The sequence below is a fragment of the Trachypithecus francoisi genome, unplaced genomic scaffold (assembly GCF_009764315.1).
Source record: "Trachypithecus francoisi isolate TF-2019V2 unplaced genomic scaffold, Tfra_2.0 Lachesis_group17, whole genome shotgun sequence".
NCBI lineage: Eukaryota > Metazoa > Chordata > Mammalia > Primates > Cercopithecidae > Trachypithecus > Trachypithecus francoisi.
Window position 1 is genome coordinate 64,392,281 of NW_022681462.1, and position 24,622 is coordinate 64,416,902.

The 24,622-nt window shown below is 40.4% G+C and overlaps 1 protein-coding gene across 9 annotated transcripts in view; it reads left to right on the plus strand.

The window, feature by feature from the left end:
• The window catches only part of THADA (THADA armadillo repeat containing), a 366,170-nt gene that overhangs the window by 152,276 nt on the left and 189,272 nt on the right, over positions 1-24,622 (plus strand). For all 9 annotated transcript variants that reach the window (XM_033175863.1, XM_033175871.1, XM_033175868.1 and 6 more), the window contains 2 exons: positions 4,380-4,469; positions 6,477-6,608. In XM_033175863.1, coding sequence (XP_033031754.1) covers positions 4,380-4,469; positions 6,477-6,608 — 222 coding nt within the window. The remainder of the gene's footprint in view (positions 1-4,379; positions 4,470-6,476; positions 6,609-24,622) is intronic.

Sequence of the window (24,622 nt, forward strand, 5' to 3'; positions counted from 1 at the left end):
CCAGCTAATTTTGTATTTTTTTTTTTTTTTTTTAGTAGAGATGGGCGTTTCTCCATGTTGGTCAGGCTGGTCTTGAACTCCCGACCTCAGATGATCTGCTCACCTCGGCCTCCCAAAGTGTTGGGATTACAGTTGTGAGCCACTGCACCCGGCCCCGGCTATTTCTTTATGCTGTTTTAAAGCCTTGAAGTCAATGGAATTTAGTTTTTATACATAGTAGTGAAACAGGAAAGGTTCCCTTACCCCCCTCACAGGGTGTGTGATGGGATCGTAGCTCGATTCTTCAGTGCCCGCTGCTCAAACCTATAGGGGATCATACAGACAGGCAGGCTATGGGGCTCCTACTCCACAGCAGTGTCTAGGGGTGAATGTTTATGGCTGAAGCCCCAGTGGGTTTGTGTTACAGGGTGTTCTTTCAGTTTAACTGTCCATAGGCAGCTTGTGTTACTCAGCTCAATGAGACCCCCTTGCCTTATCACAAGCACAGAGGGCATTCTGTATCCCAAGATTTTTGCCTGGGTATACTGGAAGAATTTGATCACATGTCGGCTTAGAGAATTAGTGCAGGGTTTTATTGAGTCAAAGTAGCTCTCAGCAGATGCGGGAACCAGAAGGAAGATGGTTTTCCCCTGGATTTGGGCCACTCGGCGGCCTGTCTCTTCTTTGACTGCCCTGGCCAAACTCCGCATTATTTCGCCAGGTGATGGCCTGCTGGCATGCCGGCCTGCTGGTGCCTGTTGGTATACTCTTGACATCCAGCTGCTTGTGTGTTCCTCCGCCCATGTGCTCCTCTTGACGTCCAGCCACTTGTGTGCCTGCGTGCTAGGGTTTCGGGGGATTTTATAGGCACAGGATAGAGGCATGGGAGGCCAGGGTGGTTGGGAAATGCAACATTTGGGCGTGAAGGCAGGAGTGCCTGTCTTCACCTAGGTCCATGGGCATAGGCCAGGGGCGGAGCCTTCACCAGGAACCTCCCCTCTTCCTCCCAGCACTTCCCTGCCTGCTTTCCATATCAGTGGGAGGTTGGGATCCAATTGTAATTTTGTCTGTGTGTATAATCAGTTACCACACTGCGTTTCTCTGTGATCTGCAGTATTAACTCTTTCACAAATCAAGATTTTATACATGTATTAATGTATGTCTGCTCCTTTGCTTTCTATCCTATTTTATTGGCTTACTCGTACCCAGAGTCCTTGAGTTTTATGTTATGTTTAGCTATCTGGGTGAGTCCTCCAACCTTATTCTTCTTTAAGATTATCTTTGCTACTCTTACTCTTGGTCCTTGATGTGTCTATATACATTTTAAAATCTACTTCTCAGGGCCGAGCGAAGTAGCTCATGCCTGTAATCCCAGCACTGTGGGAGGCTGAGGTGGGCCAATCACCTGAGGTCAGGAGTTGGAGACCAGCCTGGCCAACATAGTGAAACCCTGTCTCTACTAAAAATATGAAAAATTAGCCGGATGTGGTGGCGTACACCTGTAATCCCAGCTACTCGGGAGGCTGAGGCACGAGAATTGCTTGAACCCAGGAGGCGGAGGTTGCAGTGAGCCGAAATTGCAGCACTGCACTCCAGCCTGGGCAACAGAGCAAGACTGTCTAAAAATAAATAAATAAATAAATAAAATGAAGTAAAATCAACTTCTCAGGTCACTTGCAGACACACACACACACACACACACACACACACACACACAATTACTGTGTTTATTGGAATTGCGTTGCATTTATAATCAGTTTGGGGAGAATGTCATCTTTATAATATGGAATCCTCTAATCTATGAGCATAGCACATCTCCTTTGTTTGTTTGTTTGTTTGAGACGGATTCTCACTCTGTCACCCAGGCTGGAGTGCAATGACACAATCTTGGCTTACTGCAACCTCTGCCTCCCAGGTTCAAGTGATTCTTCTGCCTCAGCCTCCAGAGTAGCTGGGATTACAGGCATGCACCACCACACCTGGCTAATTTTATATATTTTTAGTAGAGACGGGGTTTCTCCATGTTGGTCAGGCTGGTCTTGAACTCCCAACCTCAGGTGATCCGCCCAGCTCGGCCTCCTAAAGTGCTGGGATTACAGGTATGAGCCACTGCACCCAGCACCACATCTCCTTTTTAAGGCATATCTTTTTTTTTAAACAACATCTCCCTATTAAAAATATGAAATACCAATGTAGAAAAAAAAGAACCTTGATCTCTATCTCACATTATACACAAAAATTAATTTGAAATGGATCATAGACCTCAGTGTAAAAGCTAAAACCATAAAGCTTCTAGAAGAAGACATACGGTATGTTTCTTAGGTAGAGATTTCTTAGGCCATAGAAAGCATGAATCATAAAAGAAAAAAATTGATTAAATAGTGGACTTTGTCAAAAATTTTTAAATTCTGCTCATCAAAAGACATTATTAAGTAAGTTGGCAAGCCACAAACTAGAAGAATGTATATGCCATGCATGTATATGACCAAGGAAAAGCAACCTATTAAAAATGAGCAAAAATCTTGAAGAGAGACTTCACAAAGGGTCATACCAATGACCAAAGCACATGAAAAGTGTTCAACATCATTTGTCGTCAAGGAAATGCAAATCAAATTCATGGGAGATACACCATTGCATACCCACAAGGAGGGCTACAAAGGAAGGAAAAACAAAACAACAGCAAATGTTGAAAGGAATATAGAAATCTCCATCAGAAATCTACCTTATTTTTGGGAGTGTAAAATGATGTAATTATTTTGGGAAACTGTCAGTTTCCTAAATGATTAGACATGTGTTATACAGTTTTATTCTCAGATATTAATTCAGGAGAAATGAAAACATGTTCTTAAAACGTCTTATATAAGAATTTTATAGCAGCTTTATTCATAATAGTAAAGAAAAAAGAAAACAAAAAGGTAAAGAACCCATGCCTGTCAAGAGGAAATTAATAAACAAACATACAGATTCATGTAGTGGAATACTACTCAACAGAAAAAGAACCAGATTGATATGTTGAATAACATGGATAAATTTCATAAACTCTGTGCTGAGCGAAAAAAGCAAGACAAAAAAATGTATTATTACATTTATATGAAATTCTAGAATAGACAAAACCAAACTGTGATGATAGATTTTTTGGCTAGTTTTTTGTATTTTTTAGTAGAGACGGGAGTTTCACCGTATTAGCCAGGATGGTCTCGATCTCCTGACCTCGTGATCCGCCCGTCTCGGCCTCCCAAAGTGCTGGGATTACAGGCTTGAGCCACCGCGCCCGGCCTCAAACTGTGATGATAGAAAGCAGATCAGAGGTTCCTTTGTGGGGCAGGAGTTGGCTGGGAAAGAGCCTGGAGGATCTTTGTGGGATGATGGAAATTTTCTGAGTCTTCATAGGGGTGTGGAGTACGAGTGCATGTTTTTGTGGGTTGAATGGTACACTTGATCAGAGCATTTTGCTGTGTGTAAAAACGTTTCAATTTTTTAAAAGTGTGATACTCTGGATTTCAGTTAATAGGAACATAACACGTAGAGTTGATAAAAATGGGTAGGTTAGGGAATATTTATGTCACCCCTTCAGAGTAATTCTTTAATAGTTACGGAGACCGTATGATCCTAAATGCCATATTTAGCTTGAGCTTTTTGGTCAGTGGTGCAGTCTAAGGAGCTATTTTACTTTCATAGTTCAAGAGAAGTTTTTATAAAATTGAAAAAGATAATTCTTACAAGTTCAGCAAGGATTGGATTTCCAGAACTTCACATACCAAGACTGTGCTTCTCATAACCGTACTCCAAACCAGTGGTTCTCAATCAGGGGCCATTTTGTCCCACAGGGTATGTTTGGCAATGTCTAAAGACATTTTCATTGTCACGATTGTTGCGGGGGAGGGGCGGGTGTTGTGCTGCTAGCATCTAGTGAGTAGAAGCCACGGAGGCTGCTAAACATCCCACAATGTGTAGGATGGCCCCCTGAAATAAAGAGTTATTTGGTCCAAACTGTCATTGGTGCCAGGGTTGGGAAAGCTTGTTCTAGACCTGCCCTTATAACTGAAGTTGAGTCAGTCTCAGTCAATCAGGTGTTGACTCTATTTATCGTCCAAATCAGTTGTGGAAACTTGGCATTTGCACAGATTACATATTTCTTCCCCAATAGAATTTCGTATCAAATATTTGTAAACACGCATAAATTTTGAGATAAAAGTTCATGGATTGAGAACACTTCAAAAATCAAAATTATCATTTATGTTGATAGTTAAATTCTTAAGATGCTGCAGATTCTGTTTTTAACTGTATTTAATTAAATAGCCAAACAAATAACTGTACTTATCTTCCTTTTTTTAAAAAAGGCTTTATTATCAGATGAAAGGGAATAAATGGTAATAACTTTTTTCCTCCTTCTTTCCCAGAATGACCGGGAGAGAGTTTTTCTCTCGTTTCCCAGAACTCTATCCTTTTCTTCTCAAACAGTTGGAAACTGTAGCCAATGCAGTGGACAGGTAAGAAGAGAATTGGGTGGAGCAAAATGAACTCAAGGATGTGATTTACCTTAGTGAGATTTTTCCCTCTAGGCAACTGTTTTTAATACAGTTCTTCCCTTTTTAAAATTTGTTTAAATGTTTTCCTTGAGACAGGGTCTTTCCCTGTCGCCCAAGCTGGAGTACAGTGGTGGCCACCACTCCCTGCCCATTTTTGTATTTTTTGTAGAGATAGGGTTTCGCCATGTTTCCAGGCTGGTCTCAAACTCCTGAGCTCAAGCAATCTGCCCACCTGGGCCTCTCAAAGTGCAGGGATTACAGGCTTGAGCCACTGTGCATGGTCAGACTGCTTCCTTGTAATAAAATTGACTTTTTTATTAAAGTACTTTTTTATAATTATATCATATTACTTGGTTCTCTATAGTAAATTTGTACCTGAAAAGTTGTGTAAAATCCTGTCTTTATATTTTAAAAATCCTATTTTATGTTAAATTTTATCAAACTTAATTCCATTTTCAGTGGTATAGAAACTAGGAATCACATGGTGATTTCTTCTATTATGAATTATTTTCTTCCTATTTTTAAAAAAAATCTGTATTTACATATTGAGTTTGCTTTATGCATACCTGTCGTTTTATATTACTGGCTTGTTGCAACTTACCATTGTGAAACTATAGCAATTAGCTGACTAATATGATCACTTGTATTCAGAAATGGTTCTGGTCTACCTGAGCGAAACTGGCCAGTGTCCTTGGAAACACAGAGCAAGGCCATTACGAGGGCTTCCAGTCTTATAGTTCACCATTGTCTTAAAAATCACATTCTAGCGGGCACAGTGGTTCACACCTGTAATCCCAGCACTTTGGGAGGCCGAGGCAGGTGGATCACCTAAGGTCAGGAGTTCGAGACCAGCTTGGCCAACATGGCAAAACCCCATCTTTATCAAAAATACAAATATTAGCCAGACGTGGTGGTGTGCACCTGTAATCCCAGCTACTTGGGAGGCTGAGGCAGGAGAATCACTTGAACCCAGGAGGCAGAGGTTGCCGTGAGCTGAGATCTTGCCACTGTACTCCAGCCTGAGCGACAGAAAGAGACTTTGTCTCAAAAAAACAAACACACACACACACACACACACACACACACACACACACATTCTAAAGCTGGTAGTGGAATTTTTAGTATGGACTTCATAAAGCATGTGTTTTGTATTTTTCCTATAATTTTGCACTTGGTATGAATGTACACTAATTGTCTATAATTAGAAAATAAAAGTAATGAATTTTACTTCTGTTTATGATGTATTTGCTCACAGTAGTTTATGCAAATGTGCTTTTCTGACATTTAGTGACTGTTCATGCTTTCTTAAATACATTTGGATGTTGAAAGTTTCACATTTCATACCCTGGAACAGGCACCTCTCTACTATAGGAACAATTCTAATTAAAGTAGCATACTCTAATTATGCAAATGATTAGCTTTGAGAAGAGGATCCTGTACAAAAGCCCAATTCCCTGTTTTGCTAGCAGTTTTTTCTTATGATGTACATTTGGGAGATAAGAAGTGAACGTGGAAGAAAAAAAAGAAAAGAAAAATAGAAAACTATCCCCTTGATTGTGGAGTCTCACTTTATATACATAATTTTTTTTTTTTTGAGATGTAGTCTGACTCTGTCACCCAGGCTGGAGTGCAGTGGCACAATCTTGGCTCACTGCAGCCTCCGCCTCCTGGGTTCAAGTGATTCTCCCACCTCAGCCTCCTGAGTAGCTGGAATTGCAGGTGTGCACCACCACGCCCAGCTAATTTTTTGTATTAGTAGAGATGAGGTTTTACCATATTGGCCAGGCTGGTCTTGAACTTCTGACCTCAGGTGATCCACCCGCCTTGGCCTCCCAAAGTGCTGGGATTACAGGCAGAAGCCACCGTACCTGGCCATATACATAATTATTTCATGAGAGAAATGTTTGAAGGAGGAGTGCTTCACTACCTAAATGTGAAATCTTTTATGTGTAATAATTGTTTTTTCAGTGATATGGGAGAACCAAATCGTCATCCAAGCATGTTTCTCTTACTTTTGGTGTTGGAGAGACTCTACCCTTCTCCGATGGATGGTACTTCTTCTGCTCTCAGCATGGGACCTTTTGTTCCCTTCATTATGAGGTAGTGTCATGGTGTGTGGAAATGGTCAAGGTGGGCGTAGAAGTTTTATGGGAATATTTTATCTTGTTCTTATTTTAGAAGCTATCATATATATGTGTGTGTGTATATATAACTGTCATATATATTTTATATATATATATATATATATTTTTTGAGATGGAGTCCCGGTCTGTCACCCAGGCTGGAGTGCAGTGGTGCATCTCAGCTCACTGCAAGCTCCGCCTCCCAGGTTCACGCCATTTTCCTGCCTCAGCCTCCCAAGTAGCTGGGGCTACAGGCGCCTGCCACCATTCCTGGCTAATTTTTTGTATTTTTAGTAGAGATGGGGTTTCACCATGTTAGCCAGGATGGTGTCAATCTCCTGACCTTGTGATCCACCCACCTCGGCCTCCCAAAGTGGTGGAATTACAGGCATGAGCCACCACGCCTGGCCATATTTTATTTATATATATATATATATATAAACCTATTGTATATATTATATATAAAATTTTTGTATTTAAGTATTTTTTATATATACATATATATATAGAAAACTGTTTTATACACACACACACACACACACCACACACACACACACACACACACAATACTTTGGGAGGGGTCTTGTGAAAGCAGAGGCTTGAGTTTTCTTGCCATAGCCCCCAGTATTTCAGAGGAAGGTGCTTATATCATGGGTACAGGATCTCATTAGTACCTGTGTAAGTAATGTTTTCCTTGAGCCCTGTCTGCTCCAAGGCAGGTGGGTGGATGGTGTTGATAGAAGATACTCCTTTTGAAAAACATAACCCCGTGTTTGCGTTATTCCTGTGTTGAGCCTGGCCAGCACGGGGCAGGCTTGGTTCTTATATATATCTTCTGTCCGTGGGTTCAAGAGGACATCAGGACAACTGACTCTTCACTCTGGAGGAGTCTGCGAGGCGGTGCAATGGGTGGCATGTAAATGGTAATGCCATGTGGCGTGAATTCCCACTCATCTCTTTCAAGCTTGTAGTACCTGAAAAAAGCTATGAATATAGAGTATTCATGGAATAATATAACAGGATTCTCTTCTTTTAGAGCCTTTTACCACTTCTTGTGTTACATCTTTTCAGGCATTTGCCATCTTCTGATTACTTTGTTCATTTTGGATCAAAGGCCTAAATATGTAGGCCTCCAAGAAGTATTAAAATTTTCTCATGAAAGCTTTCAGAAACCTGTCATATTAATTAGCTCTTACCTTTCTGCTTACCTCTTGACAAAACAGTACCTTCATTTTTGTGTTTCTACCAAAAATTGAAATGGCTTTGGAGCAGAAGGGTAAGAAACCAAACTCAAGAGAGTGTTTCTTATGTATGTGGTGTCCTGGGTTCCACTTCCTTGTTTCACAGAGCTGACTTATGCATTTTAATGTGAGAAAACCATTAAACATGAGATTCTGGCATGTGCTTGCTGGAGCTATTTGTTTGCCCCAAGCCCCGGCTGTGGCTGTGTTATCTTTGATCACAGAGGTGACTCACGCAGACTGGTTTTTGTTTCCTGATATACAAAGTTACCAATCTCCTTCATCTAGCATTTGGTGATTCATTTTGGGAATTTGGGTGGTAAATTTTACTTTCAGGGGCCTTAAAAATTGTTCTTTCATGAATAACTGGAAGGAACTAAGAAATGTTTTCAGAAAGTTGATGCAAGGAGGAAAGGCATGTGCACAGCATTGCAGTTTACATTAGAAACAGAGATTTGCTTTAGAACCTGTCCTCTGTCTTAAGAATGTTGAATTTGTGGAAGCTTTTTACTACTCAATCTGTCGTTTATTGCATCCTAAAAATAATAAATTACTACATTGAAAGTACCTTTCCAAAATGTTGCTTAGTTTACATATAACCATAATGCTGATACTACTCATTATGTTCAAAGTATCTGTTATATAAAACAAAGATTGCATTAATATAGAAGATTTAAATATTGCTTTGAAGCCAGTGTACTTAGGGCATCATTTGTTAACCTCTAAAAATACAAAGTAAGAAGTTTGCAATCAGTCTGTTCTTCCAATGAAAATGCTGTGGTTTGTAGGTGCTTTCTTCCAGTAAGTAAGGCGCTCTATGAAGTAGATTCATAGAACATCACCAACAGCAGAAGTGCCACCAACCAAAATACAAAGCTATTTTTGTGTAACCGAAAGAGCACATCTGTCACTCCTGACAAGCCCTGCACTCTTGGGTTCAAACTCTAGCTCTGTAACTGCCTTGCTCTCTGAACCTCAATTTCCACAATGGGCAAATGAGGGTGATAACACCTCTTCTCAGAGTCACTGTAACCAAAATGCCCCGTGACAGAAGTACCACCATTGATTCCTTAAGTACAGAGTCTAGGCTCTGACTTATTGAGTGTCCATGTGTGTTATAGAACCGTGTTTCTAAAACTTTAAGATGTAAACATATCACTTGGCGATCATATAAATTCTGATTTCAGTAAATCTGTGGTGAGGCCTGAGAGTCTGACTTTCAAATGGTCTTCCAGGTAACGCCAGTGCTGCTGGTCTGTAGATCACATTTTGAATATCAAAATTAAACTTGGGATATTAAATTTATTTTATTTTATTTTATTTTTGAGACGGAGTCTCGCTCTGTCACCCGAGCTGGAGTGCACTGGCCAGATCTCAGCTCACTGCAAGCTCCGCCTCCCGGGTTCACGCCATTCTCCTGCCTCAGACTCCGGAGTAGCTGGGACTACAGGCGCCCGCCACCTCGCCCGGCTAGTTTTTTTGTATTTTTTAGTAGAGACGGGGTATCACCGTATTAGCCAGGAGGTCTCGATCTCCTGACCTTGTGATCCGCCCGCCTCGGCCTCCCAAAGTGCTGGGATTACAGGCTTGAGCCACCACGCCCGGCCGAGATATTAAATTTAATACCATCACACACACACATACAATTTCAACAAGCTAGACAGTAGTAGCTTATTAAAATTGGTTAGGCAATTTAAGGGGTTTATTAAGAAGTAGATTTTGATCCAGGAATGCAGAAAACAAAGTGTTCTGAGTAGAGAAGTCAGTAGGAAGTAGACCAACCTTTGTTGAGCCCCATCTTTCTGCCAAGTAGTGAATTGGGCATTTTGCTTACAGTGACTCTGAGGTGTTATCACCTTCATTTGCCCATTGAGGAAACTGAGGTTCACAGAGCAAGGCAGTTACAGAGCTAGAATTTGAACCTTGGTCAAGGGTTTTAGATGTACTCTTTCTGTTACACCAAAATAACCTTGTGTTTTGGTTGCCTTTTGAGTAGCCAGTAACTTAGCTACACTGAATGACCTATAGGGTCTGAAATGTATGCAACTGGGAGAGATGAGGAGCCTATATCCACAGTTAGTGCATCTGAGTACAGGCTGTCTTCTGGATATAAATGTAATGTCTCTACCAGTGGTGGGATCTGTTCCTTATTTTGCTTTTCCTGTAGGAAAAGTGGCTGATTGGATTGGTTAACCACGTGTGGCACATGGTGGCAGTCGCCTGTGGCTTTAGGATTGGTTTGTGGCCAGATACAGAGGAAGCCTGGCTCTTCTTTCTTGGCCACCTTCTGTGGTGAAGTGGAAGGCCCTAGATTTAGTTAGTTTGGGGTTTCATCAACCTACCACAGGGATAACTCCTGCTACCCCAAAATGTTCACTGGTGAGGTGAACAGATTTTTTTAAAAAGAGCGAATGTGATAAAACTGTATGCATTTGATTTAGATGACCTCTGAGAAAATTATTCATGAAGATAGTGAAAGGTTGATCATAAAAGCTGTCATTCCAGGCAGTGCTTGTGGTTCTGATTGTGATGAAGAGTGGGCTGTTTTGACTTGGGGTAATAGCTAAAAAGATGGATGGGTGTATGTACAGTGGATCAACAGTGTTTTATTTTTGTACCATTGTTAAGGGTAATTTATGTACTTGGAAGAGTTCTCGTCGGACTCATGGATACTATGAGTTTGGCTAAAGAAAAAAGTTTCAGTTTGTGGGAGTAGTGCAAAGGTTGCCTGACTGCTAAAAGTGAATTGCACAATGAGAAGAAGATTAAAAGCGCCAATGACAGCTTTTTGTTTCCCTTTGATCCTTGTCTACTTACCTGCTATTTCCTTCCTTTCTGTAAGGTATTTGTAGGTATTATATGTAGTTTTACTCCTTTATCGCATGTTTAAGAGTATGTCTAAGCTTATTTCTCTGTTGATTTTCTTCATTGATTTAAGTCGTAGAAGTTACTGATATGGATTTTCCAAAGTTATACATGTATGGCATTATGATTGTTGCATCCTCTTGGGACAGAATTTATAATGTCAATCCCAACATCTTGTATACAACTTTTTAAAAATCCAGTGTATTTTATGTTCTGATGTTATGCTGCATCCAGATATACAGCCCTTTACCATGTGAATGTGATGGCTTCAATTTAAGACCATTAATTCATTCTTCATCTTCAGTTCAGATACCCACAAAGCAGAGTGATTCGTGCTTTACAAACAACCTTGACTGGCTCTCTGAATGCAGCTCACCGGGGCCTGCTTCTCTGGGCTTTCTAGAGTCTAGAAAGTCTTTTCAGAGGCCAAAAAGTCCCTGGGCATGCATTTCTGAGTTCCCTTTCACAAGCAAGTTTCAAGTTCCAGTCGAACAGCTCTAAGTAACCACATATGCCTCAAACCTAGGACCATTGAGTCCTAAATAAAGACCCAGGAGAACTTAGACGAATCAGGTCTCTGAGTCCTGAGCCTTTGTTCAGGACTCTATCATCCTAGGTTTGAGGCATATGTGGTTACCTAGAGCGCTTCGATTGGAACTTGAAACTTGCTTGTGAAAGGGAACTCAGAGATGCATGCCCGGGGACTTTTTGGCCTCTGAAAATACTTTCTAGTCACTAACTGTGACACTTGGACTAGGCTCTTTACCCTCTCTACACCAATGTGGTTACTTGTATGTATGAGAGTTTCAGTTAAGACGGAAAGTGCCTTCTATTACAGATAACTGAGATCTGATTAATACCTGCAGGAGAAATCCCTTCACTGCCCCCTTTGAGGCACTTTTTAAATGATCTCTCCTACTTGCAGCCCCCTTTCCCCATCCCTGCCCACCTTTTTTTTGGTTGTTGTTTATTTTCACTGCAGATGACTTTAGTACATTTGTTATACCCCAATCCATTTAGTCGTTGTTCTCTTTAGACAAGTTTGCAGTGAAATCTCCTTTCCTTTTCCCTTCTCCTTTTCTTTCTTGCTTTTTTAGAGAGCTAGGATCCCACTATGTTGCCCAGATGGACCTTGAATTCCTGAGCTCAAGTGATCCTCCTGCTTCAGCCTCCCGAGTAGCTGGGACTACAGGTGCACACTATTGTGCCTGGCTTGCTTTTCTTTTCTCTGACCTTTTTTTTTTTTTTTTTTGAGATGGAGTCTCACTCTGTTGCCCAGGCTGGAGTGCGGTGGCACGATCTTGGCTCACTGCAACCTCCGCCTCCTGGGTTCAAGTGATTCTTGTGCGTCAGCCTCCTGAGTAGCTGGGACCACAGGTACATGCCACCACAGGTGCATGCCACCATGCCCAGTTAATGGCAGAAACAACAATTCCTTTTGTGCCAACCTAAATAAGTTTTGTATTTTTACTAGAGATGGGGTTTCATCATATTGGTCAGGCTAGCCTGGAACTCCCAGCCTTAAGCAGTCTGCCCACCTCAGCCTTTCAAAGTGCTAGACTTGCAGGCGTGAGCCACTGATATTGAATACAAATAGCAATACAATTTTTTTTTTATTTTTTTTATACAGAACCTTGCTCTGTCGCCCAGGCTGGAATGCAGTGGCATGATCTCAGCTCACTGCAACCTCTGCCTCCTGGGTTCTAGCAATTCTCCTGTCTCAGCCTCCTGAGTAGCTGGGACTACAGGCACCCACCACCACACTCGGCTAATTTTTATATTTTTTTTAGTAGAGATGGGGTTTCACCATATTGGTCAGGCTGGTCTCGAACTCCCGACCTCAGGTGATCCACCCGCCTCGGCCTCCCAAAGTGCTGGGATTACAGGTGTGAGCCACCACACCTGGCCAGCATGCTATACAATCTTTTTTTTTTTTTTTAATTTTTTTTTTATTATACTTTAAGTTCTAGGGTACATGTGCATAACATGTAGGTTTGTTACATATGTATACTTGTGCCATGTTGGTGTGCTGCACCCATCAACTCGTCAGCACCCATCAATTCATCATTTATATCAGGTATAACTCCCAATGCAATCCCTCCCCCCTCCCCCTCCCATGATAGGCCCCAGTGTGTGATGTTCCCCTTCCCGAGTCCAAGTGATCTCATTGTTCAGTTCCCACCTATGAGTGAGAACATGCGGTGTTTGGTTTTCTGTTCTTGTGATAATTTGCTAAGAATGATGGTTTCCAGCTGCATCCATGTCCCTACAAAGGACACAAACTCATCCTTTTTTATGGCTGCATAATATTCCATGGTGTATATGTGCCACATTTTCTTAATCCAGTCTGTCACAGATGGACATTTGGGTTGATTCCAAGTCTTTGCTATTGTGAATATTGCCGCGATAAACATACGTGTGCATGTGTCTTTATAGTAGCATGATTTATAATCCTTTGGGTATATACCCAGTAGTGGGATGGCTGGGTCATATGGTACATCTAGTTCTAGATCCTTGAGGAATTGCCATACTGTTTTCCATAATGGTTGAACTAGTTTGCAATCCCACCAACAGTGTAAAAGTGTTCCTATTTCTCCACATCCTCTCCAACACCTGTTATTTCCTGACTTTTTAATGATTGCCATTCTAACTGGTGTGAGATGGTATCTCGTTGTGGTTTTGATTTGCATTTCTTTGATGGCGAGTGCCAGCAATACAATCTTAACTAAACATGTGGCAGTAGAAATCATCCAGAGGAACCTATTCAATGGAAACTGTTTTGGTTGAAATATGGAACTCTAGCCAGTAATCACATCATTGGAAAATACGTTTTATGTATTTTTAAAATATTTAATGGAATCTTTTGATTTTTACCAGCCTTAAGAAAGAGGGAGTTGAGGGTGCAAAAACTTAAGAGTTTGTTGATCCTTTTAAGCCTATGGCATTGGGAAATGACATTGACTCCTTTCCTTTTCCTTGAAAGTTACAAAAATTGAGGGATTATCACTTTGCTTCTTACTGAAATTATGAAGTTGAAAGACCTTATTTTCTGTGGCATAGAGTTGGGATTTTTGCAGTAGACAATAGTTGGCTTCTACTTTCATTTGTGATTATAATACTGGAAACTGTTCTTCAAGGCTTCACATTACGTTTCTATCTGCTCTGTTTTCCCAGAATCCTTGTGATGAATAGAGAACAAGTTTGCTTCATAGAGAGATAAATGAGGCAAACAGTGATTAAAATATTGCTGAGAAGTAATGCCCTCATCACTTTCTCTCTACCTCAGCTCCTAATCACCTCTCCCTTTGAATGTCTGTAATGTTTGTTAATCTCCTTATCTTGCCGTTCACCATTACTATGCCATTCTGTAATACTCAATGCTTATTCCTGCAAAATAAATCTTACTTTCCTTCCATGCAGAAGCAGCTGTGGGGTTCTTTCATTTGTTTATTTTTTGTTACCTTCCTCTACCTCGCCCCAGTTTGGGCACAGAGTTAAATTGAGTAACAGAAAAATGAAATTAATTTGAAAGTGAGACTTTTTGTGTTGGATAAGTCTGTGTATCTATGAAGTACTCAAGGGACCTCTTGTCCTACAATATTGGAGCCACATTTTGTATCCTACCAGTTACTATTTTTATAGAAAAGAGGCTCGGCTGGGTTCTGTGTTTTACCTGGACTTTGAGGAGTCTTGGGTTTGAATATGAGCTCTGACGTTTGCTTTTATTGTGACTTCACCTCTCTGACCCTCCATTTCCTTTTCTATCACATTAAGGTATTGAACTGGATGTTACCTGGATTCTCTCTGGCCTCAGGAACCTCTGGCTGCCTTCCTGCACTGTGAACTTGCCTCCTCTGACTGCCTTCCAGTGAGCCACTGTAGAGGCCCACCTTGCAGCTACCCTGTTGCAGGCTTTAGAACCAAATGAGAGGACCCTGGATTGATAAGAATAGAAGTAGAGGGGAGGTGCCATTTTTCTGTTCAAGGTTATGGAATTACAGACAAGCCAAAACATGTTGGGGAAAGCCTCCCAGGTTAACGTAGCATGAATGGAGGAGCCATGTAGGAGAGCAGCCTCTGTGTGTTTCAGGCCGTAGAGCTATATAATGGGGATAATTCTGTTTACAAGATAGAAAATAAAAGCTTCCTGGTTTGCTTATTAAGAAAAATGCTAGCGAGAGGAAGGGGTTGATAGACAGTATAATGGTGATAGAGAGATAAACTTTTTCAAGCCATGCTTTGTCTCTGTCAGTAAGCCCAAAGGAAAGACCCTGAAGTCAGATGTAGTTGAGGCAATAGAAAAAGAGCATTGTGTCCTGTGAGGGAGGACACATCCCTGCACCCAGATGAATGACAGCCTTGGAGGCAAATGAGCCCAGTACCATGTCAGTAATTTTTGGGAAAGGAGGGTTGGGAATGTTGTGCCAGGAGCCTACAGAAGGATTTTTCAGAAGAGAGGGGTAAAGGCATATTTTATTAGTGACCAGAGAGTTGTGTTGATATTAATTGCTTTTTACTGAATTATTAAATACATCACTTGGGAGTTATTTGCACTTTATTCGCTGTGCACTAATAAGGATTCCCTAAACATGTCAGAAAATAAGTAGAGATGCTTTCCTAAAGAGTGGTTATAACAGATAACTTTTTATTGTCCCAATTTCCCAAAGTATCTTGAACAGAGTTGCCTGGAGAGAGAGTACAGGAGTCTCCAAGCCTTGCTCATTACAAGTGGAAACACCTGAGAAATAGGGCTTTGCCAGTACTGTTAACATAGAACTTCCTCCCCTGGCCAGCACTCCGCCTGGTCTGTGGTTACTGCTAAATTCCATGAGGTTCAGAGAGGGGAATTATAGGAAAGGAGTATGCTCCCACCCTTCCCCCACTGCCCAGCCATCCTAATCTGCTAACGGTTGTTGGGTGAAAAAAGGGATCTGCTACCCCATCACTCTGTGGAAACCCTGGCCCCTTGGTTTCACTAGTGTGACGTCTGATACCAGGTCAGGCTTGGGACCAGATTGTTGAGGCACAGGTGTTCAGTGCTGCTCAGTTTTCTTCTTTGTTTATAGGCCAAAATTGTAAAACATGTAAATGCCTCCAGTGTTACCACAGGGTATTTGTATATTACAGATACATACATTTTGAAATAAAGCAGTAAAACTCTAATGGTGGCATTTTAGGCCTTGTATAGGGAGGATATAGAAGCAGAGATTGGGAAGTTGTTCCTTAATGCTGGGGAAATCACATTGTTTGGGCAGCTACATACTCTGCCTCCTTTTTACTGTGCCTAGCCCTTTATTTGGAGGGCTGTACTCAGGGTCCTCTGAATTTCTGAATTCTAACCAGGGTAGCTGAGGTTTAGCATGTAGCATGAAATTATGTTTTGTATTATGTGTCTTTTTTTTGCAGATAGTTCTGGCATAAAAAGATACCTTATCATCTGTCACCAGTTTTTATCTGTTAGTTCCTAGATAGGGACCTGGCCAACTTCATTTCTGGTGCCAGATCTCTTTAAGACCATTTTCTAAATATGTTTTTGAGCAGAAGGAATGAGGAGTTCACCTCCTATGGAATGCATTGACAAAGCAAACTAGAAAAACAGAACTTGTAGGGACCAGCTTTTCTTCAGTGTTATGTGTTATGCCAATAGGCCAGCTCAGGTCATGTTAGAACAAGTGATCAGCACACAGTCCCATTCTTAGATGAAATTTCTGACGATGATAATCTGGCCTATTGCTGCCGTTCATACTAGAAGTTAGAAGCTCATCAGTTAATTGATTAACCAAGTATTTGTTAAACGTTCATTGTATACCTAGCTAGTATTAGGTCTTGGGTAAGATGCAAAGTAAAGAAAAAGGTCTTTATCCTTAAAGAACTTACCTTCTAGCTAATAAGGTAAAATACATGCTTGTGAACCTGATGTCGTGTATATTAACCTCTTAATTATATGACATGTACACTAAGGACTGAGGCCTGCAAAGAAGGGGAAGAGCATCAGTGGGTTGGAGAAGTCCAGGAGGCTTTCCCAAATAGCAAGGCAGGAAGAAATGTGGGAGTTCAGTCTGCCATCTCAGGGACTTTTAGAAATCACCCTTGGTGATTAACAAGTCATGTGAGAGGAGTGAAAAGTCAGGGGGAATCCAACAAGGGGAAGATTGTGATGGAGAGTTTTATGATTCATAACTTGGAAGGCATCGTAAAGAGCTCTGCTTCCACTTGAACCAAGGGCGACCCAGGAAATTCACAAAATAAATGGTTTGCTGTTTAACAGGAGAAACCATTGATGGTGCATCTTTGGTAACTTTAATAAAAAACAGTATTTGTCCTGAGTGTTGCTTTTAAGTCTTGTGGAAGTAATGAATTGTAGTGGGAAAAAAAATTTACATTTAGTAACACTTAACATTTTAAAATATCTTAACAGTGTTTTTCCATACAGAACTTTTATTTCCTTGTTCTTAAATTGTTTCTCAAAAATTGTAGCAAAGATGTTCCACAGGCATTTTTAATGCTGAATTAAAGGATTTCACATTACCAAGCCCCAAATGCTGACTGATATAGGCAGTCATCCTACACAGTAGGGAGCATTTTAGATCAAAAATGTATTTTTTTCTTCCACAAGAAAATATGAATTGGGAAATAGAATAAGAAGGTAAAGATAAATTATAGAAGGCTTCAAATGAGGACAAGGAAAAATAATGATATAGCATGTTTCGGTTAGCTTTCTCTGGCTGGAATAGGTTTTCCCTTTCCCTCTGGGCCTTGGTCCTCACCCTTCTGTTTCTTTCTAGTCTTCTAGTAAAAACAAGCTACATGCGTTGCATCAGCTGCTCGGGATACCTTCACCCTCACGTCCTTTTACTTTTTCCTTCCTCACTCACTTTGAACATTGTGACTTCTGACAGCTCGTCTTGCCTCCCTTCTAACCAGTTACAGACATTCTCTTCTTCACCATTTATTCTTCTCTGTCACTTTGTATTGTGATCACTCTTCATCACCACTTCATCCTTACATTAAGTGTATTTACTGAGGGCATACTTTGTGCCCTTGCCCAATCCAACACCCGTACTCTCATCACCTCTCATTTGCAAGAGAAGATGTGGAAGCCATCAGGTGTGAGCTGTCTCCATAGAGGTACCCACTCTGCCCATGCACAGCCCTCTCCTTTGTTTTATAACCAGGCTCTTGGAAAAGGGGGTCTGGGTTTAGTCTCCACTTTTCCCCTCCTTTAACCCACTGCAGCCTGGCCGCTTCTTCCACCACCTCACTAAACTGCACAAACAAAGGTAAAATAGGAATGACCTTCTTGTTAAAAAAGCCACTGGGTGCTTTTCATTCCTTCTCATTTCTGCTTTTTCTGTGGAGTTTGATGCTATTGCAGACTCCCTTCTCCTTGAGTTCTTTCTTCTGTGACTTCTCTGGCCATTATTTCTTTCTCTCCTTGGAGGGCTCCCTTCCTCCTGCTGCCTCTCAAACATTGGTGCACCTGTTTGTCCTGCCCTCAAACCTTTTCTTTTTCACTTTGCATGCTCTTTCTGGGGTTACTACTCACTTACACTTACCTAGTCCTAGATCTAGAACTCATGTAGAATCACGAGTTCAACTTTCGATTGGACAGCTCCTTCTGCGCGTCCCACACACATCCGAAAGTTGAGAATTTCAGTTATCTCTGCACACTGACGTTTGAGCAGCCTTCTTTTAGGGCCTAGTACAATGTCTGATACCTTGCTCTACCTGGCTAGCTGCAGTCAGGGGACTTCTTTAAGGGAAGCATATCAGAATCAGGACTCAGGGTGTCACAGAGGCTCCTCCCATTGTCAGTGACTGTGTTCATGCATGCCCAGTAACAAAGGAGCATTGGTTTAAAAAATCCGTGACTTGGCGCAGTGGCTCAAGCCTGTAATCCCAGCACTTTGGGAGGCCGAGATGGGTGGATCACGAGGTCAGGAGATCGAGACCATCCTGGCTAACACGGTGAAACCCCGTCTCTACTAAAAAAAAAAAAAAAAAAAAAAACTAGCTGGGCGAGGTGGCAGGTGCCTGTAGTCCCAGCTACTCGGGAGGCTGAGGCAGGAGAATGGCGTGAACCGGGAGGCGGAGCTTGCAGTGAGCTGAGATCCGGCCACTGCGCTCCAGCCTGGGCGACAGAGCCAGACTCCGTCTCAAAAAAAAAAAAAAAAAAAATCCGTGACTTCCAAAAGCCCTCTAGTAGGTTTGAAATGATTTGCTTTACTTCTTACATTGATTATCATCTGTTTGAGGTAGCAAGTAGCAGGTGCTGGTACCTTTCTTTGGAGGCGAAAAGCCAAGGCCCAGAGAGAGTAGACATAATATGCCCACAGTCAAAAAGTGACTCCCTAAGGAGTCAGCGCAAATTCATTTATTCGTTCACTCAACAGATATTTATTGAAAACAATTATGTTTCAGGCACTAGAAATACAGTGGTGAATCAGACAGATACGGTTTTTGGCATAATGAGGTATCCTTTTTGATGATGCTTCTTATCTCTATCTTTTTTGCTCCTATTTTTTTCATCCTGATTAGTGATAAATGATAATAATTAGCAAATGTTTACTGTGAGCCAGGCAATATTTTAGGACTTTACACATATTAACTCATTTAATCATGATGACAACACTATCAGGTCATTGTCCTTATTATCACATTCCACAGAGTGGGGGAATGTTGGGTAGTAAGAACTTTCGAAATGTGTCCTACCTAGCTCATACTGCTAGTTAGTGACAAGTCGTGGATTTGAACCCAAACAATCTGGCTCTAGAACCTAGTTGTAGAGTTCTCAGCTGTAGTAGTTCTCAGCATGCCAAAATTAACCTGCAGCTTTACCTAACAAACATTTGGACTTTCTTTGCTTTTTTGAGATATTTCCCCCCTTGGGCATTTCGTTGGCGGTAGTCTCATTTTCTAATCTGAAATCAGGAGAAAAGGAAGAAAAACTTGCAATAAAGCTTAAGTGGTTGTGACAGGTTGCTAAATAAAACTGGCTCAACTGAAGTTTTGAGATTCTTGAGAAACACTGAGAATTTCTTACAAAAGAAATTTTCCTTATTGTAGAAAATCATGGGTCATTGCACAGTTATAAGTGTCTTAGTAAAGAGGGAATGTGGCTTGAGGCTAAGAAGCATAAAATCTTAATGAGACTATCTGTGGGCTGCTATTTATGCATAATTTTTAAACTCTTAGAAAATATGTTTTCTATCTGTCTTTAGTATGTCATCTTAGTTTCCACTGCTTTACATAATTTTGAAAATCTTTAGGGTTGCTAGAAAAAAAAATAGCAAATGTTTACATAAGAATTTAAGTTTAGAGTGTACTTTCACATGTAGTAACTTGATGGTTTCTCTTTTTACTCTCTTATAAACAAAACAGTAATGAGGATATCAATTCATGTTGAAAAATTTTTAAATTGCCAGTGTTTTCTTATGTAGTAATTGTAAACTGATTTGGAAAAAAAGGAAATATAAATCTATGAAGTGTTTACATTACTGAATAGTATGAAAGGAAGGTTTTGTTACTTCAGATTGCATATAATAACTTTAGGAAACTGCTTCAATGGGTAAATAACAATAGTATCTGGTTAAGGTGTTAGTTGATTATCTGTACTTCAAGGCTTCTGAAGTGGGTTCACACCCACCTTTGTTTGCCAGTTTTATATCTTTTATGTACATAGTCCTATTTCCCACTTTCCATTATTATCCAAAGGTTACCAGCCAAAACCTGTATGGACGGTACATGGAGGATGAGATGTGTCCCTTGGGGTTTTTTGCGTTAGGGAAAATCCCTGATCTGAGACATTTGTGCCCTGATCACCAGCCCCCAAGAGATGCCACATTTCTGTCTACTTTAGATGAAAACTCTCAGTCCTACGGTAGGCTGTAGTAGACCTCAGTCTGAATAATCACAAAACCAAAATTAGGTGTGCCCACATTAATGAGATTTTTCTGTTCAGTCTCTATAGTATCCAGAGCATTCACAAAATATATATGTGTATGAAATCTACAGGCTACTGTATAAATAAGCCTGCTCCCTTTTGGTTATTATAATCATACAGGAAAGAAGCATCTGTTTTAGCAGAAACTGTGGAAAAATATATCTAGGTAGCCCAGGAAAAGTTGAATTGTTACTGAAGGATGTGTCACCACTGACAAGAAAAGAATTTACAAAGCGGTGGGCAGAAAATATTTTCAGACACTAATCTGTCTTTTTGGGTGATGTGTGAGTAGCATTGGTTTGTTTCTTGCTTGAATGTTTATTCATTTTTTTCCCCAGGAGAATCCCTTTTACTCAACTTCTTTCTGGTTTGGATAAAATGAAAAGTAAAATTGACTTAATACTAGTTATAACCTGCATAAGTCTACTGAAGATAAACTTAAGAAATATAATTATTTTTTCTAGTTAAGCTTCAGGGTCATATAGTTATTATAATTCAATCATTTATTATCCCCCCCACCCTTTTTTTCCTGCATGATTTAAGACATCAGAATTTAATTTGTAGCCAGAATGAAAACTGGACTTAGGAAAAACTTGAGAAGACTAGAGAGAGATTTGCATTCTGCTGCGTGGTTGAACATGTCTCTAAAGTAGCAGCTTTAGAATGCCATGTCCTGATAGAATTCCCCGTTGAAAACTAGCCAGCAGAGCAGCTTCCTTGTGTCCTCCTCCTTGCCTGACCCACTGTGAAGTGTCACGAGGGCCCTAAATGTGAACCTCGGGGGCTCCACAGCCTGACAGAAGAGAACTAGTGTCACTGGGCAATCCATGATCTGGCACAGAAGCCCCAGGCTGTAGATTTTGTAAGTGGCCACCCACCCTGGCCCAACCTAGGATAAATATTTCTGAGTTCTAAGTAGAATGAGGAATTTAAATCCCTGTTCTTTCCTGAGTTCTTCCATAACCAATCCATGACATTGTTATGAGATCTGAGTGGAGTGCCCATGTTTGGAGAGGGAATAAAGGGAGCACATTCTGCTGCTACTAATGAATACATACTCCCGTCAACAGTCCCTTTTTCCCTAGTGATGCCACTGGAAGGGCCAGATCTGACTCCACTGTAGCCACTGACCCAGACCAGCTTTACCCCTAGGGTAATTGAAACCTATATTAAATGATTTGACAGGTCATAAGCAGTGCCCTCTATCCACTTAATTTTCTCAGATGCGTCCTCCATTGTGAGCTAAACCTTGGAGATTTTCGTTCTTTTAGTGTATGGTTTTGATCCCTTCTAAAATGAACATCTCAGTGGGACACAAATTACTTAAAGTTATTAGTAGTCATTTATGCCATAGTATGAATTAGTTTATTTTTCTTTGGTTTTGACAGGAAGATAAATAGAATACGTTGGGGAGAAGATGTAGAACTCAAAACAAAGGGAGAAAGCAAGTTACCACCTTTGGAAGATTGCAATGATTTCTTTCCCATTAGAATTTGCTCTCGTGTTTTCAGTGAAACAGGGCATCGTGTTTTCCATTTACCTCTACTTTCTGGCAGGGAAAGACTTGGAGTTCTTTTTACGGGTTTGACTCTTTCTTACCCCTTCTAGATGTAGTTCCATTTCCTTTCTAAGATGAAAGCTTGTCTTTGTCCCCTCCCGGAATGGTTCCAAGCAGCAGAACACAGTGAATCCTTCCAGATAAAAGACCCTGCTGATAAAATGCCAGATTGTTATCAGAGAAGCAGTGAGGGGAGTCAAATCCGTACCATTAATTACCTAGTTACAGTTTTGTTTATATCCTGTTCATTTGGGGCATGTTTTCCTTGGATGGTTTCTAGTCTATGTTCTGAACTGCAGTCTGAAGTTTGTAAAAATCCCAAAGGTCAAGGAATAGTAGGTTCCTTATTTTCTGAAAGGTTTAATGGCAAGGAAGAGAAGATCAAAGTTTCTATCTTTCATCTGGAAGGAAATAGACAAATGCTTCATTTTGGTGGTTCATTCCTCACCTCAAGCATACAAACCATAGTATGTTGGATGAAATCTGACTTCGAATACCTAGCCAAGAAGTTACCTGGAAATAGAATGACATGTATCTCTGTGAAGCCGTGAGTATCAACCAATGAATGACTAGATATCCACGCATCAAGGCCAGAGTCCAGTTGAATCTAAAATAAAACTTCCTGGTAAATATACTTGATGCCACTGAACTGTACACTTAAAAATGGTTAAAATGGTAAATTTTAGGTTATGTAGGTTTTACCACAACAAAAATAAATATTACTTGCTTCCTGACAGCTCCAGTACTTCAGTCACAATTGGAAATACAGTTGGACCTCATCCAGTCATTTATGGATTCAGCCAACTGTAGATCAAAAACATTTGGAGAAAAAGTAAACACAACAATAAAACATAATGCAAATGTAAAAACAATACTACGTAACAACTTACGTAACATTTACATTGTATTAGGTATTATAAGTATTCTAGAGATTATTTAAGGTGTACCAGAGGATATACATAGGTTATATGCAAATACTGTGCATACTCTACATAAGGGACTTGAGCATCTCACGGATCCTAGAACCAATCCTCTGAGGATTCTGAGGACCAGCTGTACAACATGGGTGGGTTGCATGGCTTGCATTATTTTGAATGGGATGGCTGTTGCATATGAAGCATTATGTATCCATTTAAGAACCATGGGACTGTGAGTACCGAATACCTTAATGAACGGAAGAAGATGAAAAGACCATTTTGTCACCATCATATGAACATACTAGGAAGTTTGGGATTGGAAAAGAGCCCTTTCTGTCTTAAAAATGATTGACTCTGAACCATGATAGCCGCCCTCTTTCTACAAATGAACTGAAGTGGCAATGGGTCTCTTGATGCCTGAAATAGTAGTGCCTAAGGCTTCGATTATCAAATAGTGGTATTGAAATGTTCCACGAATAGAAATGTAGTGTTAGGTAAGATAACCTCATCTGTGGTATCTGGCAGCCATTAAGTAGCCAAGCATATATTTCTTGACCATATTAAATTTATATCTCACCTTATGCTGCTGTATTACATTCTGTCCAAAACCCAACCCATCTTTGCTAATAAGACTGCTGACTTAGGATTCTTAGGATTCAGCCAGCCCTCTCAGCCTCACTGGTAATGGGGTGGGAGTGGTGGTGGGGTTTTAGGACTAGACTGTTGTGTTTTTCTCATCAAGCCAAGAAACTTCTCAGACCCTGCAAACGTGTTACCTGGTAACATAGCTACAGTATAAATTTTAGGATAGAAAAGAAATGAGGGAGGAGAGAGAAAATAAAGAAAATAGCCCTATGACATAGCTACAGTATGAATTTTTAGGATAGAAAGGAGAGAAGAGGGGAGAGAGGGAAATAAAGAAAATAACCCTATTTCAAATCATGAAGCTTTTTTTTTTATCATTAACCCCAAATGCCCTTAACTCTGACTAAAGATGTCTCTTTTTTCCCTGTAAGTGTGTATTAAACTCATGCACTCATTCCTAGTATCATTTGAAGGTAGTTATGAGACATTCATTATGACTTAAATACGTTTCACATATTTAAATTTAGTATTTTCTTTAGAAAAGGCTAGAAAATATAGGGACTTAGGAAGAAGTTAAGGTAAACTTAAAATATATAAAAGCTCACTTTGAGTGAAAACGAGTAAAAACAAGCCCTGACCTTCTCAGAGGTAAGAAAAGTTGAAAGTAAATGTATTCTTTAGGAAATAAAGACTTTGCCAAGAATAGCATGGTTAGTTAAAGCAGTCTGGTGTGGAAAGTGTGTCTTAAAAAATAAGATTTCTTTATTTTCTTCTTGACTGATAGTTTTGTCAGAAGAATCATTTGAATAATAAATGAAATGCTTTGAAGTATATAGGGGAATGGAGAACTTTTCTGTGACTTGTACGAACTGGTGATACAGA